This window comes from Ahaetulla prasina, chromosome 17 (assembly GCF_028640845.1).
Source record: "Ahaetulla prasina isolate Xishuangbanna chromosome 17, ASM2864084v1, whole genome shotgun sequence".
Classification (NCBI taxonomy): Eukaryota; Metazoa; Chordata; class Lepidosauria; order Squamata; family Colubridae; genus Ahaetulla; species Ahaetulla prasina.
In genome coordinates this window covers 5187505-5203324 of record NC_080555.1, presented here as the reverse complement: position 1 = coordinate 5203324, position 15820 = coordinate 5187505, and the positions used below count along the sequence as shown (strand labels likewise).

Here is a 15820-nt window from a genome sequence, read left to right as displayed (position 1 = left end):
TTCCTTTCTTCCCTCCCTCCCTTTGTTTTTCCTCCCTCCTTCCTTCTTTTTCTCTTCCTTTCTCTTCCTTTCTTCCCTCTCTCTTTTCCCTCCCCCACCCCTCTTTCTCTCTCTGCATTTTACGCAAATCCAGCTCCCTTAGAAGTCCACCCCTCCAACAGAACGAAGCAGTTGTGTGAACGGATGCTGTGTCCTTCTCATTGTTTTTTTTTTTTTGTTGGCAAAGGGTGGCTTTTAAATAGCTGGATTCAGGCTGCCTTTTTCTGGGGTTCAGAGACGGACCGGCCCTTTCAGCCCCATCCCCTGGCATCTCTGTGCTTCGCCCACCTTCCTGGGCTTTCCTGCAAACCCCTCACCCCCAATCAACAACAAACCCCCCCACCTTCCAGAGCTTGTGGGCATCCCTTGCTCCACACCCGTGTTCTCCCTGCAAAATCCCGCTGCTACCCAAGATGCTATTTCCCTACTCTCCCTTCCCTGACTCCAAAAAAAACCTCCCCACCTTATCCCAAGTCTTTGGTTGAGGAAGGGGCTGAGAAAACCCCTTGGGGGGAAAAAAAATACATGGTCCGTCCATTGTGTAGTTGTGTGGCTTTCTGCTGACTCTTTTTTGTTTTCCCCATGTCATTGCTGGCTCGGCGTCGCCCAAAGAGTTAACCCACAACGCCTCGCTCGCCTCCACCCGGTGGGGCTGGATCTGGGGGCTGGCCAGGCTGGGGGTGATGGGTGAGACGGTCCCTGTCGAAGGGGAAGGGGGGGCGGGCGAAGGCAGATAAAGGAGGCTCCCCCACCTGAGGCCAGCGAGACCATCCATCCATCCATCCATCCATCCAAACCTGGAGCTACTGCATCCGAAGCGAGCGAGTGAGTACATCCAAAAGGAAGGGAGGTTGCCTGCCTGGGCTTTCCCCACCGCCCCTCCCCACCCTCTAGGCATCACTACCCCCTCCCAGGGCTCTTTGGAAAGGGGGCTCCAGTGTGATCTTGCGGGGTGGGGGCAAAAGGAGTTAGGAACCCCAGACTATTAGATGGTGAAACAGCATTAAATGTGCGAAAAGCATTCATCCCTCACCCACACAGTCTCTTGTCGTGTTTCCCCCCCCCACCCAGGTGAGTGTGTTGCTCATTTGTTGTTATTGTGTGTGGGGGGTTTTCTATTCTCTCTTTTTTGAGGGGAGGGGGGGTAGCCCAAGGAGGTTTGGGAGGGGCGGGAGGCTGGGCAGGTGTGCACACCTGGGGCGAGTGACAGAGGGTGAGGGGGCTTGCAGGCTGAAATTGCTTGAGGGGTTTGGGAAGCGAGGGTGTGCGTGATCCGGCTTGTATTTGTGTGTGTATGTGTGTGTGTGTGTGTAAGACAGGATAGGGCAGCACACCTGTGTGGATTCGTGTGCATGCAGAAGTGGGCTGGGAGCAAGAAACACACAGGTGAGGGTGAAAGGAGAATAATTGGCGTGCCAATCCCAGAGCACATGGCATCTTGGTTCTGGGTCACAAAGAGGCAGTGTGTGCGTTAACACAATTTGGGGGCGGGCACACACACACACACACAGCAGGATAAGGGGAAGAATCCGAGAAAGAACCAGGATCTGTAAGTAAATATTTTGGGTTGTTTTTTTTAAAGTCAGGCAGCCCTCAAAGGAGACAAACCCCCACCCACCCACTGTTTGTAAGTGTGTTAATGAGTTTGAAATCAAAAACCTTTGCTTTGCACGCCTGGTGAAGTTAGTGCAAGCTTGTGGGGAGGCTTGAAAAGCACACGAGAAGGATTAAAGTGTAAAACAGGCTGAGCCGGTATGTCGGTGTGAAACGGTCTATAATGTTGTCTTTGTTTTGAGTTTAGAATGTTTATTTTAATGTCCACACACCCCCTCACCTGCATTTCCAAGGAAATTGGCCTTGTCTCTAGAAATATGTGAAAACTTCATCCTGCGAATTTCCCCTATGGAATAGAATAGAATAGAATAGAATAGAATAGAATAGAATAGAATAGAATAGAATAGAATAGAATAGAATAGAATTTTTTTTATTGGCCAAGTGTGATTGGACACACAAGGAATTTGTCTTTGGTGCAGATGCTCTCAGTGTACATAAAAGAAAAGATCATCAAGAATCCTAAGGTACAACACTTAATGATAGTCATAGGTTACAAATAAGCAATCAGGAAACAATATCAATATAAATCGTAAGGATACAAACAACAAAATTATAGTCATACAGTCATAAGTGAGAGAACGATGAGAAGATTAATAGTAGTGCAGACTTAGTGAATAGTTTGACAGTGTTGAGGGAATTATTTGTTTAGCAGAGTGATGGCATTTGGGAAAAAACTCTTCTTGTGTCTAGTTGTTCTGGTGTGCAGTGCTCTATAGTGTCGTTTTGAGGGTAGGAGTTGAAACAGTTTATGTCCAGGATGTGAGGGGTCTGTGAATATTTTCAAAGCCGTCTTTCTGACTCATGCAGTATATAGGTCCTCCATGGAAGGCAGGTTAGTAGCCATTGTTTTTCCTGCGGTTCTAATGATCCTCTGAAGTCTGTGTCGGTCTTGTTGGGTTGCAGAACCGAACCAGATAGTTATAGAGGTGCAGATGATAGATAACGACAAGTCTGCGAGGTAGGCTGGGCCAAGAGGGGATGATTGGGTCAAACTCATCCTGAGGGCAAATTTGAACTGGCTGTCGCCCAATGCCGGCCAATCCCGAGACCCCCCCAAGACGATCCGAGTGGCCCATGGCTGGGAGAGAAATAGGTGTGCATGAGCGTGCATACGACTGAAGTAATAAAAAAGTGCAGAATTTATTGGTGTGCAAACGGAGGGCACAGAGAGCCAGGATGGCACAAGAGGGGAGCAGGTGAACAGCCGGGCATGCCTCTTGCTTGTGGAAATTGGTGTCACTGACTGGGGGTCAAAGTTAGGGGCTCTGAACAGAAATGCTGTTGGAACAGAAAAGAGCAATGATCCCAAGGCTGTATCAGGTCCGTGAGACCCAACTGAGCAAGCTTTCGGCTCACACAGAACGCTGCTTCGCGCCTCGCAGAGACGACCTCGCAGGTTTCCAGTTTAAATCAGTTTAAATCAGTTTCCAGTTTAAATCAGATAAAATCTTTGTGAAAGACATACACCAGCATAAGAAAGGTGGAACGCAATCGATAATTTTAAAAACGATGGAGAGATGGATAGAAACAGAAAGAGAGAGAGAGAGAGAAAAGGAAAAGAAAAAGAAAAAAGGAAGGAAGAGAAAGAAAAAAGAAAAGGAAGGAAGGAAGGAAGGAAGGAAGGAAGGAAGGAAGGAAGGAAGGAAGGAAGGAAGGAAAGAGAGATAGGAAGAAAGAAAAGGAAAGAAAGATAAAGAAAGAAAAAAAAAGAAAAGAAAAAAAGAGAGAGAGAGACATGGAGGGAGGGATGGAGGGAGGGAGGGAGAGAAAGATGGAGGGATGGATAGAAAGAGAGAGAGAGAGAAAGGAAAAGGAAAAGAAAAAAGGAAGGAAGGAAGAAGAAAAAGAGAAAGAAAGAAAAAAAGGAAAGAAGAAAGGAAAGAGAGAAAGAAAGAAAAGGAAAGAAAGAAAGATAGAGAGAAAGAAAAAGAAAAGGAAGGAAGAAAGAAAGAGGAAGGAAGGAAGGAAGGAAAAGGAAGGAAGGAAAAGAGACAGAGACATGGACGGATGGATGGAGGGAGGGAGGGAGGGAGGGATAAACAGATGGAGGGATGGATGGAGAGAGAAAGAGAGAGAGATTTTTTAACGGTGTATTTCAGATATTTGTCTTTTGAAATTATTCACGCTTTGCATTTTATCTTTCTTACGCTGGTCTAAAAGCTTTGATTTGATTGACAATTCAGCGTCCCTCTTTCCGGCTGCCCGTTCTCAGCAGCACTTCCCTTCCGGCCGAAGCGTTCTGTCTGATCCAGAAGCTGGCTGCGCTGAAGCCCATTTTGAGGCTTGGGGAGCCAAGTTTTTTTTCTTTTGGCTTGGAGACCCGCCAGGCTGCCATCCTCCGCATGGTCCAGGCACCGGCCCCTGGGTTTAGGATCACCAGCTCACCCAAAGAGAGACTCAGGAATATTTTTAATTCACTCATCGGGAGCCAGCGAGAAAGAGCGGGTGGCGTTTAATTACATCCTCTTCGGTTGATCGGAGCTGGGCTTTGGTTTGGGGTGGGGTGGAGGTCTGGCAGCTTGCCCCAAAATTCTCCTGGCTGTTGGCAACGGCGGTGAACCGTTGCCAGAAAAATTATTCTTTGCTTTAATTCTTGAACTCCGCACCAGCACCGATTTGGCAGTAAGGAGACATTGGTGGGGTGATAAACAGGTAGTTCTCGACTTACAACCATTCATTTAGTGACCGTTTAAAAAAAAATAATTCATAAATATTTTGGATACAGCGAATTGTCGGGGTATAACATTTACCAAAGAAAAGACAAAGAAGAAACAGTAAAAAAAAAATATATGAGCACTTACACTGGTCACAATAGTAATGACGTAACCGAATAGTTTTGGCTAAATTTCTTATTCTATTAGCTTTCTTATAATTCTGTTAAATATATTGGCATATTTATAGTTCTAAACCATCTTCATGTTTAATTCATGCGTAGCAATAAACTTTCTTCGTCTAATTTCTACCTCTTATTATCTAACCACTCATGAAATCTATTCCATATCAAGTAATATTCTGTGTATCTTTAATTTTTAAAGTCCGTCTCCCCATCTCAGCACAATCTAACATTTTCCAGGGGTTGGACTAGAAGGCCTCCAAGGTCCCTTCCAACTCTGTTATTATTATTATTATTATTATATCCTCATCGGATGGAGGTTCCATGTGTAACCCATTCGAAGTTACAACAGCCCTGGAAATAGTGACTTATTACGACCATTTTTCACCCTTATGACCATGGTAGCATCTCTAGGGTCACGTGATCAGAATTATGTGTCCAATGACTCATATTTACGACCGTTGCAGCGTGCCGGGCTCATGGGATCGCCATTTTGCAGCCTTTGACAAGGAAGGTCAAAGGGGACGGGGGGAATCTGGGTTCACTTAATGACTATCTGATTCACTTAACAACAGCAGTGGTTCGTTTAACGGCTGAGGCAAAATTGGTTAAATTTGGGGGGGGAACTCGCTTCACAGTCGCCTTACTTAGCAACGGAAATTCTGATCCCAATTCTGGTTGTAAGTTGAGGACTACTTACTTACTGTTTTGGGGTGGGGGTCCTGGCTTTTCTGATTGTCCATGGGGGGGTAACTGGTACGAAGAGTTCGGGATCCACAGCTGGAAAGGAATATTTTTTCAGGCTCAAAGAGAAAGCACAGGAAGCTGTTCTCAAAACACAAAACCCACTTTGTCCTCTAAACCCAATTTCTCAGCTAGAGCGGCATGGATCTAGGGGGTTGGACTAGAAGACCTCCAAGGTCCCTTCCAATTCTATTCGGATGGATGGATGGATGGATGGATGGATGGATGGATGGATAAATGCTGTTTCCGTTAGCAAACCGCGTGGCTCGCGCTCCTGAGCGAAAGAGAGAGGAAGAATTACAACCAAGAAAGAACTCAAAAAAAGAGCAGCCAGGTTGCCCCCATTTTCTGCCCTCTTTTGAGTTTTGAAGGTAGACTGCTCCTGGACAGGGAAGCTCCGTGCAGCCCAGATTCGTCCTTTTTCGAGACCGGTGGCTTTGCTTTTCGGCCAAAGCCAGCCTTTTGTGTGTTGGGGGGGTCTTGTTGCCAGTCCTGCTTACCCCGTCTTCTTTGCCCATCCTCTGGCAGTGAGTTATCCGCCAGCCGTTGACCTCCATGGCTCTCTGCCCATAGTCTGCTACGTCTCCAAGGACTCCATCTTGGGCCAGCCGCCCGCGGAAGCCGGTACGGTGATGCGCCGGACGACGGTTTTGGCCCTGGTCTCCATCGTCGCGCTTTACCTGGTGATGGGGGCTGTCGTCTTCCGACTCCTCGAGCAGCCCCACGAAGCTCTCCAACAGGTGAAGATCCAGGCTTACCTGGAGCACTTCCTGAAGGCCCACGAGTGCGTGGCGGTGGAAGACCTGGAGGAGCTGATCCAGGTAAGGGGGGGAGGGAGGGCAAGTGGGTTGCTTTTCAGATGGGCGGACTTCAACTCCCAGAATTCCCCATCTTGTAGATCACTCGCCCTTTGCCATTTGTAGATGGGCGGACTTCAACTCCCAGGATTCCCCTAGCCTGTCGATCAGCGTTTTTCTCAACCGCTCAGCCATTTTTTAGCTGGGGGGAACGTCAAGTCCCAGAATCCCCCAGCCTCTAGGTCAGGGTTTCTCAACCTTAGAAACTTCCAGGTGGATGGACTTCAACTCCCAGAATTCTCCACCTTGTTTCTCAACCTTAGAAACTCCCAGGTGGATGGATTTCAACTCCCAGAATCCCCCAGCCTATAGATTAGAATTTTTCTCAATCTTTGCCATTTTTAAATGGGTGGACTTCAGCTCCCAGAATCCCCCAGCCTCTACATCAGTGTTTCTCAACCTTAGAAGCTTCCAGGTGGATGGACTTCAACTCCCAGAATCCCCCAGCCAGGGAATCATCAGCAAGACACACACACCCCACACACTTGGGTTATTATACAGACAGTCCCTCACTTCTCTTTTCAGTGCCTTCGTAACTTCAAACAGTCATTAAACAAATGTTCGTAAGTCAAGAACTACCTGTATTATCCTCCCCAACCTTGGCTGAGCTCAAAATGTAAAATTTGACCGGCGTAATTGTTGGATGGGGCACCACCAGGAAACCCACCACCTGTTGATTGAACTGTAGGACTTTGCCGGGGAGAAGGGTGGGGGAAACTTGGCGGCAGAAAACAACTGAGTTACGTAGCATTGCTGGGATGTTCGCACTAGAAAGCATCCGTAATTCCTTTTTACGTCCGTCTTCCTAGCAAGTAAACGAGGCGACGGGGGCCGGTGTGGATCCAGCGGTCAACAGTAGCAGCGCCAACACCTCTCGCTGGGATATGGACAGCGCATTTTTCTTCGCCGGCACCGTCATCACTACCATTGGTACCCAAGGGGGTGGATGGAAAGTTTTGGCTGGTTGCGTAAACACGCTGGGCGTGTGTGTGAGGGTGTTTGATGGATGGGTGGCCTCAGTTTCCCGGTCTGTGCAATGGGTCTAATTGTGGGATGGAACAAGTTCAACAAACTTGCACACATGTTTTATCGCGCAGGGCTGGCTTAATGTAATTTTAACTTGGGTTTTATTATGGTTTTATTATAGTTTTAAATTTTGTTCTGGCCTTAATTGAATTCGATTTTTAAATATGCTTTTAATTTTTGTGTAAAGTTTTTATTTGGCTGTAAAAACCGCCCTGAGTCCTTCGGGAGAAGGGCGGTATATAAACTTAATAAATAAATAAATAAATAAATAAATAATAAATAAATTAAGCGAATCTAGCTTTTCCTCCAGTGACTTCCCTTGTCCCGAAGCCGGATAGCGAGATCAAAAAATGATGATGGTGGGATTCCAAGCAGCTGTCATAAGTAACACGCCAGTTGCCAAGCAGCAAAATTTTGATAAGACCCTGACCGTGGGAATTCGGGCAACCGTTGCGTTAACGGCGAGGACCGGTCCTACATTTTCCAGCGCCGTTGTAAACCGGGGACGATCGCTAAACGAACTCGAGGACTGTTCGTTTAGTGACAGTTCTAATTCGAGGCCTGCCTGGAAAAATTCCCCCAGTAGAGTATCGCTTTATATGGCATGAATACATCAAGCCATTTTGATCGGTTCCAAAGGCAGTGATTGCTTCTTTGGAACGGTGACCCCACCCCACCCCCAAAAAAGTAAATAGTTTGAGGTAGACTGCCACTGAAGCTGGAGGCTCCATTCTGTCATTCTTTTTTTTTTTTTTCCTAACCTTTCTGCTTTTCTCTCCCGTGGGTCCAACAGGGTTTGGGAATATCTCTCCCAAGACCAGATACGGCCAGCTTTTCTGCATTTTTTACGCCCTGGTGGGAATTCCTCTTTTTGGGATGCTGCTTGCCGGGGTTGGAGATCAACTGGGATCTTCTCTCAGGAAAGGCATCGGAAAAGTGGAAGATATTTTCCTGGTGAGTTCTGTTTACGTTTCTCTTCCAGGAATGGCCCGTTTTCAATAGCAACTCATTAATAGAATAGAATAGAATAGAATTTTATTGGCCAAGTGTGATTGGACACACAAGGAATTTGTCTTGGTGCATATGCTCTCAGTGTACATAAAAGAAAAGATACGTTCATCAAGGTACAACATTTACAACACAATTGATGGTCAATATATCAATATAAATCATAAGGATTGCCAGCAACAAGTTATAGTCATACAGTCATAAGTGGAAAGAGATTGGTGATGGGAACTATGAGAAGATTAATAGTAGTGCAGATTCAGTAAATAGTTTGACAGTGTTGATGGAATTATTTGTTTAGCAGAGTGATGGCCTTCGGGAAAAAACTGTTCTTGTGTCTAGTTGTTCTGGTGTGCAGTGCTCTATAGCGTCGTTTTGAGGGTAGGAGTTGAAACAGTTTATGTCCAGGATGCGAGGGATCTGCAAATATTTTCACGGCCCTCTTCTTGATTCGTGCAGTATACAGGTCCTCAATGAAAGGCAGGTTGGTAGCAATTATATTTTTTAAAAGGATAAAACATATGAAGAATGGTTGCAGGAATTGGGTAGGTCTAGTTTAATGAAAAGAAGGACTAGGGGAGACATGATAGCAGTCTTCCAATATCTCAGGGGCTGCCCCAAAGAAGAGGGAGTCAAGCTATTCTCCAAAGCACCTGAAGGCAGGAGAAGAAGCAATGGGTGGAAACTAATCGAGGAGAGAAGCAACCTAGAACTAAGGAGAAATTTCCTGACTGTGAGAACAATTAATCAGTGGAACAATTTGCCTGCAGAAGTTGTGAATGCTCCAACACTGGAAATTTTTAAGAAAATGTTGGATAGCCATTTATCTGAAATTGTGTAGGGTTTCCTGCCTGGGCAGGGGGTTGGACTAGAAGACCTCCAAGGTCCCTTCCAACTCTGTTATTCGGTTATTAAGTGACTCACTGCAGCGGTTAAATTAGGTTGTTAAGTGAATCTGGCTTCCCCACCCCCGTTGACTTGGCTTGTCAGAAGGTCGCAAAAGGGGATCACGTGACCCCGGGGCACTGCGACCGTCATAAATACGAACCAGTGGACCAAGCTGCTGCGACGGCCGTAAGGGTGAAGAATGGTCGTCGGTCACTTTTTTCAACGCCGTTGTCACTTTGGTCACTATAAACAAACGGTCGTATGTGGAGGACTGCCTCTCTAGGTGCTGCATCTCTTTTCTGGGTTTTTGTTTTTTTTCTTTTCTCCGCCGCAGAAATGGCAAGTCAGCCCCACCATCGTCCGAGTCCTTTCGGCCGTGCTTTTCATCCTGATCGGCTGCCTGCTCTTCGTCTCGTTGCCCACGCTCATTTTCCAACACGTGGAAGGCTGGACCCTCCTGGAGAGCATCTACTTTGTGGTCATCACCTTGACCACGGTGGGCTTTGGGGACTACGTGGCAGGTGAGCCCCCGGAGGAGAAATGGGCATTGTTTGGCAAAGCGGGCCAGGTGGGCTCCAGGGATTCCTTTGGGAAGGGAGGGAGGGATGGAGGAAGGGAGGAAGGAAGGAGAGAGGGAGGGAGGGAGGGAGGGAAGGAAGGAAGGAAGGAAGGTGAGAGGAAGAGAGGGAGGGAGGAAGGAAATGAGGATGAGAAAGAAGAAGGAAGGAGAGAGGGAGGGAAGAAAGGAAGGAAGGAGAGAGGATGAGAGGGAGGGAGGAAGGAAGGAAAGAAGGAAGGAAATGGGAATGAGAAGAAGGAAGGAAGGAGAGAGGGAGGGAAGGAAGGAAGGAAGGAGAGTGGATGAGAAGGAGGGAGGAAGGAAGGAAAGAAGGAAGGAGAGAGGACGAGGGGGAGGGAGGAAGGAAGGAAAGAAGGAAGGAAATGGGAATGAGAAGAAGGAAGGAAGAAAGAAAGGAAGGTGATAGGAAGAGAGGGAGGGAGGAAATGAAAATGAGAGGAAGGAAGGAAGGAAATGAGAATGAGAAAGAAGAAGGAAGGAAGGAAGGAAGGAGAGAGGAAGAGAGGGAGGGAGGGAGGAAGGAAAGAAGGAAGGAATGAGAAGAAGGAAGGAGGGAGGGAGGGAGGGAAGGAAGGAAGGTGGGAGGAAGAGAGGGAGGGAGGGAGGAAATGAGAATGAGGAAGAAGAAGGAAGGAAATGGGAAGGAGAAGGGAAGGAAGGAAGGAAATGAGAAGGAGAAGGAGAAGAAGGAAGGAAGGAAATGGGAATAAAAAGAAGGAAGGAGGGAAGGAAGGAAGGAAATGAGAATGAGAATCAGAAGAGGGAGGGAGGGAGGGAGGGAGGGAGGGAAGGAAGGAAGGAAGGAAGGATGGATGGATGGATGGATGCTGGGAGTTGCAGTTTGGATTGCAGATGGACCCCTTCTGGCGGGTTGGGCAAAGGTTGCGAGCCTCCAGCTCCCACTGCATTCTACCTGCCAGGTGCGACGGGAAGCAGCACTTATTTCTGGTACCAACCGCTGGTGATTGTCTGGATTCTCCTGGGATTGGCCTACTTCGCTTCCATTCTGACCATGATCGGCAACTGGTTGCGGGCTTTGTCCCGACGCACGAGAGCTGAGGTGAGCATGCCACAAACAATCCTCACCCACCCCTCAGTTATCGAAAAGTTTCAGCCTGCCTGTGTTGAAAATGATCCCCTACCCCCCAAATTTTCAGCAAAAGGGCGGACTGAGGAGGAATAATGTGGACTCCTTTGGTGTCTCTGTGCTTGTGTTGTGACCCTCCAGCGGTCAGCAAAGATTTAGACAGTGAGGAGGTTAGGGAGGAACATGGGCCAATCCTGGAGTCTGGGGAAGGTTCGGACGAGGGCTCTGCGTCTGAGGCAGAGAGGGAGCCAGGGCCATCTGGGAGTTATGTGCTGCCTCCGGAATCTGATATCAGCGAGGCAGAAGAACAGTGTGAGCCTGTTCCCAGCGTGCGCAGAGCTGCCAGAAAGCAAAAACGATTAAAGAAACGAAAGGGCGACTCGGGAGTAAGGCTTGGAGATGATTGGCCATTCCCACAAGACTTAAAGGAGGAGCAAACGGACGTGAGCCTTTGGAGGAAGCAATTAGTTCATATAGTCAATTCGAGCGCTGAGAAGCTCCGTTTGACTCTGTGCTCCTGAACGACTGTGTCAACTGGAGCAGACATCTGTCAAAATCTTCACAGATTGTTTGTGAATCATGACGGGCTGCGAATGACCATAATTCACAGCCGTCTCAATAAAAGAGGTTTTGGGGACTAGGATTGTGATGTATGCTTTCTCGGGAAGCCTAGATCAGAAAAAGCTGGGTTGTTTTCTTGCAGACGTTTCATGACCGAGCTAGGTATTTGTTCTGTCCCCCTCGCCTCCGTCCAAGCGATGACTTAATTAGCCGGCACTATCAGCTCTGGCAGCAAACTAGCGAGCGTCTGCCAAGTGTCTCTGTTATCTCTCTTAATGCCGATGAGTCAACCAGGAACAAACAGTACTTCAGCTCTAGTTAAGCAGTTGATTTGTTTGCCACGAAGAGGTATAGCAGCCCTTGCTGCTTTTATACCCTGTGGGGTGTGGCTCCATGACTCAGCACTTCCTGGGCCTGCCCCACCCCTGCTTCTGTTGTTCCTGCCTCTCCTGCCTACGAAACCTAGGGTCCAGCCAGGCCTGATTGCCATCAGCTGGGTCTGGAGGCGTGGCCTGGGGGGGGAAAGAGTCAGGGGGCGGAGGCCTCATTATCTCCTCCACCTGGCCTGCCTCTGGCTCCTGGAGCTGAGCCAGGGAAGCCGGTGCTCCAGAGGTAAGTCCTGATAGCCCTTCCCCCTCACTTTCCAAATCACTTTCTGGCAGGAGGCCCGGCTTGTGGGTGGTGGGGGCGCAGACACAACAGTAATATTATCAGTGCTAGAAGGGGGAAGGAGGAGAATTGCAGTGTCCTTGGTGCTATCTGAGCCTGGTTGTTTTCTTGCAGACGTTTCATGACCCAACTAGGTAACATCATCAGTGCTAGAAGGGGGAAGGAGGAGAATTGTGGTACTCTCTGGGCCTGGTTGTTTTCTTGCAGACGTGTCATGACCCAACTAAGTAACATCATCAGTGCTCGTCAGTCTTAACACCGATGATGTCACCTAGTTGGGTCAGGAAATTTTAGCCAATGTAAACCAAGCAGATTTCTCCATCCAGTCTAATCTTTTTTTTTTTTCCCCGGTCCCGGGAAAGGTGAATCTTTCTAAGGCCGAAAAGTAGCTCCGTTTCGAAATTTGTCTGGGATCGGCCCCAAGATTGCACTCCCAAAAGACGAGGCCTTCAGGAGGATCATAAAACTCCTTACAAAACTCGAAGGCAGTTTCCAAAGACCACATTAAAGCCTTTCCATTTTAATCCGGGAAAATTGGAAAAACCAACTCCCAGAAGAAGTCAATTGCATTTGGCCATCGAAGGGGAACAAACCGACCGACCTCCGTGTCTCTCAAATGTTTATTAAGTCAATAGTTTCATTAAGACGATGGAAGCTTTTTTTTTTTTTGCGGCGTTAAAATGTGCAGAGTTCCCCAGCAAAAAACTCCAGCCAAATTCAGCAAAATTCTGACCTCGCTTTTCCCTACCCACCGCTATTTAAAAATATATATATATTGGGGAAAAAGAACGGAAAGATAGAAATTTGCAAATCTGGAAGGGTCCTTGATTGGTAACGTCATTTTAAATTAGTTTTTTAAGGGATGTTTTTAATTATTGTGTGTATTTATATTTTATCTGCCTGTTCACCGCCCTGAGTCCTTCGGGAGAAGGGCGGTATACAAATTAAAATATTATTATTATTATTATTATTATTATTATTATTATTATTATTATTATTATTATTATTATTATTATTATTATTATTATTATCAGTGCTAACTAGAACTGATGTCGTTCCCTAGTTGGGTCATGAAACGTCTGCAAGGAAACAACCAGGCTCAAAAAGCATCAAACAACCCAACATTATTCTTTCTCCTCCTCCTCCTCCTCCTCCTCCTCCTCCTCCTCCATTCCCTCCTTCCTTTCTAGCACTGATGATGTTCCCTAGTTGGATCATGAAACATCTGCAAGAAAACAACCAAGTTCAGAGAATATCAAGCACTCTACATTTCTCCTCCTCTTCTTCTTCTTCCTCCTCCTCCTCCTCCTCCACCTCATCATCATCATCATCATCATCATCATCTCCACAATCCCCACTCCCTTCTAGCATTGATGATATTACCCAGTTGGGTCATGAAACGTCTGCAAGGAAACAACCAAGCTCAAAAAGCATTAAAAAAAATCCTTTCTCCTTTCATCCCCAAGCTACAAATATTCTCTTCTATTGGAATTGCAAATCCTTTCTTTTCTTTTTTTTTAAATGTTTTGTTTTCTAGCGTTTTTTATGCTTAGTTTACGGCTCTAATGGCTGCATTCGGCCCACTTAACGGTCCTGAGCGTTAGTTCTAATATGCCTGATATCCCAAATTCATTGCAGGAGGAGGAATTAATTTAAACGGCAGCTGGCAATTTCCTAGCTGCGGAATTGACACATAGACAAATGTGTCTAACGGCTGCAGGCTGGGCTCCAGGCCATTTTGCCACTCCAAAAAAGCCCAGATGGTGTTAATTTTGCTCCCACGCCCGCTCGTTCATCAGCGGGCTTAATTGAAAGCTGTTTCTCTCCCGCTGACTCCCGCCGGATGGGCAAAAGGGAGGCGGAGAAACAAACCGGGTTAGAACCTCAAAAAGCTGGCTCCGGTTTGTTCGTATGCCCCTTTGGGATGGCTTGGACTGTAAATTGAGGACTAGCTGAATGTTTCTAACTAGCACAGTGTTTAGAATAGAAAATAGAATAGAATAGAAAGTATAGAATATAGAATAAAATGTAGAATAGAATAGAATATAAAATATAGAACAAACTAGAACATGGAATGGAATGGAATGGGATGGGATGGGATGGGATGGGATAGGATAGGATAGGATAGGATAGGATAGGATAGGATAGGATAGAACAGAGGGATGGGATGGGATGGGATAGAATAAGTAGATAATAAAATAAATAATAAAATAAATAAGAATAGAATAGAATAAGAAGTAGATAATAAAATAAATAATAAAATAAATAAGAATAGAATAAAATAAATAGATAATAAAATAAATAAGAATAGAATAGAATAGAATAAGAAGTAAATAATAAAATAAATAATAGAATAAATAAGAATAGAATAGAATAGAATAAATAGATAATAAAATGAATAAGAATAGAATAGAATAAGAAGTCGATAATAAAATAAATAATAGAATAAATAAGAATAGAATAGAATAGAATAAATAGATAATAAAATGAATAAGAATAGAATAGAATAAGAAATAGATAATAAAATAAATAATAGAATAAATAAGAATAGAATAGAATAGAATAAATAGATAATAAAATAAATAAGAATAGAATAGAATAAGAAGTAGATAATAAAATAAATAATAGAATAAATAAGAATAGAATAGAATAAGAAGTAAATAACACAAAAGAATAGGACAGAAAAGAACAGAATAAAATAGTATAGAATAATAGAGCTGGAAGGGGCCTTGGAGGTCTTCTAGTCCAGCCCCTTAGAAACAAGCAATCCAGTAAAAAAAATGCAATAAAGTCAGCATACACCACAAAGTCTCCCCAGAGACTTAATGACCGCAACTGAGCCCAAACTTTTTGTTGCTAAGTGAGACATTGGCTAAGTGACTGTTGCCACCTTTTTACGACCTTTCTGGCTGCCACTGTTAAGTGAATCACCGGGCTTTGTCGAGTGAGTAACACAGTAACAACCTGGCTTCCCCATTGGCCTTGTTAAAAAGTCATCCCAGGACCCTGCCACCGTCATAAGTGTGAGTCAGTTGCTAAGCCTCTGAATTTTGATCCCATGAGCACGGGGCGGCGGCTGCAATGGTCGTAAGTGTGAAACACGGTCCTAAGTCACCTTTTCCCGGTGCTGTTTGTAACTTTGAAATGGCTGCTCAATGAACTGTCTTAAGTCGAGGACTACATGTAATTGTGGGGTTCCGGTTTCACTTTTGCGATGAACTTCCCATTTTGAGCTGGAGATTTTTTAGGATTCATTTTATTTTATTTTTTTAAAACAACCAGCCCGGAAAATTCTGGGAATTATAGTTCGCAGAGGCCTGGGTGGTTCTTGATTTTCCTATTTTTCCGCAGATGGGAGATCTCACGGCGCACGCCGCCTCCTGGACCGGCAACGTGGCATCGCAGCTCCGTGTCCCGAACGTGGCATTCCCGGACAAATTGCCACGCGTACCTTCTTTAAAAGGGAAGCCGCTGTCGCCTTCTGCCATCTTGCCACAAGGGGAAAACCCCCTGTCTTCTCCGCCGCCTCCCTTCCTCTTGCAGCATCCGGCTCTGATGCCCTCCGTCCCGATGTTGTGCCCGGGGCATTCCTCGCCCCCGCCACAAAACACCGCTCCGCTCAACGCCTGCATTTCCCCCCGGCCGATAGACTACACGGGAGAAAATCTAGCTTTCATCGATGAGAGCTCCGACACGCTCAGCGAAGGAGGGCCCCCTTCCACCCGTCTGCCCCGCCGCTGGTGCCCGCGGGCACGTCACCGCACGGATCCCGCTGTGCCCCCGGGGTTACCTTTGATTCTTCTCAGCAGGACCCGGGACAAAGGCGAATCGGTGTAAAGACAGGAGTGGGTCCGGGCTTAACTCGGAGGGATTGTCCGATCCACGGTGCCGATCCATCCATTCTCCCCCCTCTTCTC

General features: G+C 46.2%; 1 protein-coding gene across 1 annotated transcript; it reads left to right on the top strand.

Moving 5' to 3' along the window:
* The first annotated feature begins 1578 nt into the window (after positions 1–1578).
* KCNK4 (potassium two pore domain channel subfamily K member 4) lies at positions 1579–15746 on the top strand. The gene is made up of 7 exons (XM_058160476.1): positions 1579–1588; positions 5759–6051; positions 6897–7017; positions 7907–8067; positions 9341–9527; positions 10507–10646; positions 15255–15746. The coding sequence occupies exons 2-7, from the start codon at positions 5863–5865 to the stop codon at positions 15738–15740; spliced, it is 1284 nt and encodes a 427-aa protein (XP_058016459.1). The 5' UTR covers positions 1579–1588; positions 5759–5862; the 3' UTR covers positions 15741–15746.
* The last annotated feature ends 74 nt before the right edge of the window (positions 15747–15820 follow it).

Excerpts from the sequence above, each read along its gene's own strand:
- KCNK4 (XM_058160476.1), top strand. The coding sequence starts at position 5,863 with ATGCGCCGGACGACGGTTTTGGCCCTGGTCTCCATCGTCGCGCTTTAC. Across the intron at positions 7,018-7,906 it reads CACCGTCATCACTACCATTG|GGTTTGGGAATATCTCTCCC; the intron begins GTACCCAAGGGG and ends TGGGTCCAACAG. Across the intron at positions 10,647-15,254 it reads CCCGACGCACGAGAGCTGAG|ATGGGAGATCTCACGGCGCA; the intron begins GTGAGCATGCCA and ends ATTTTTCCGCAG.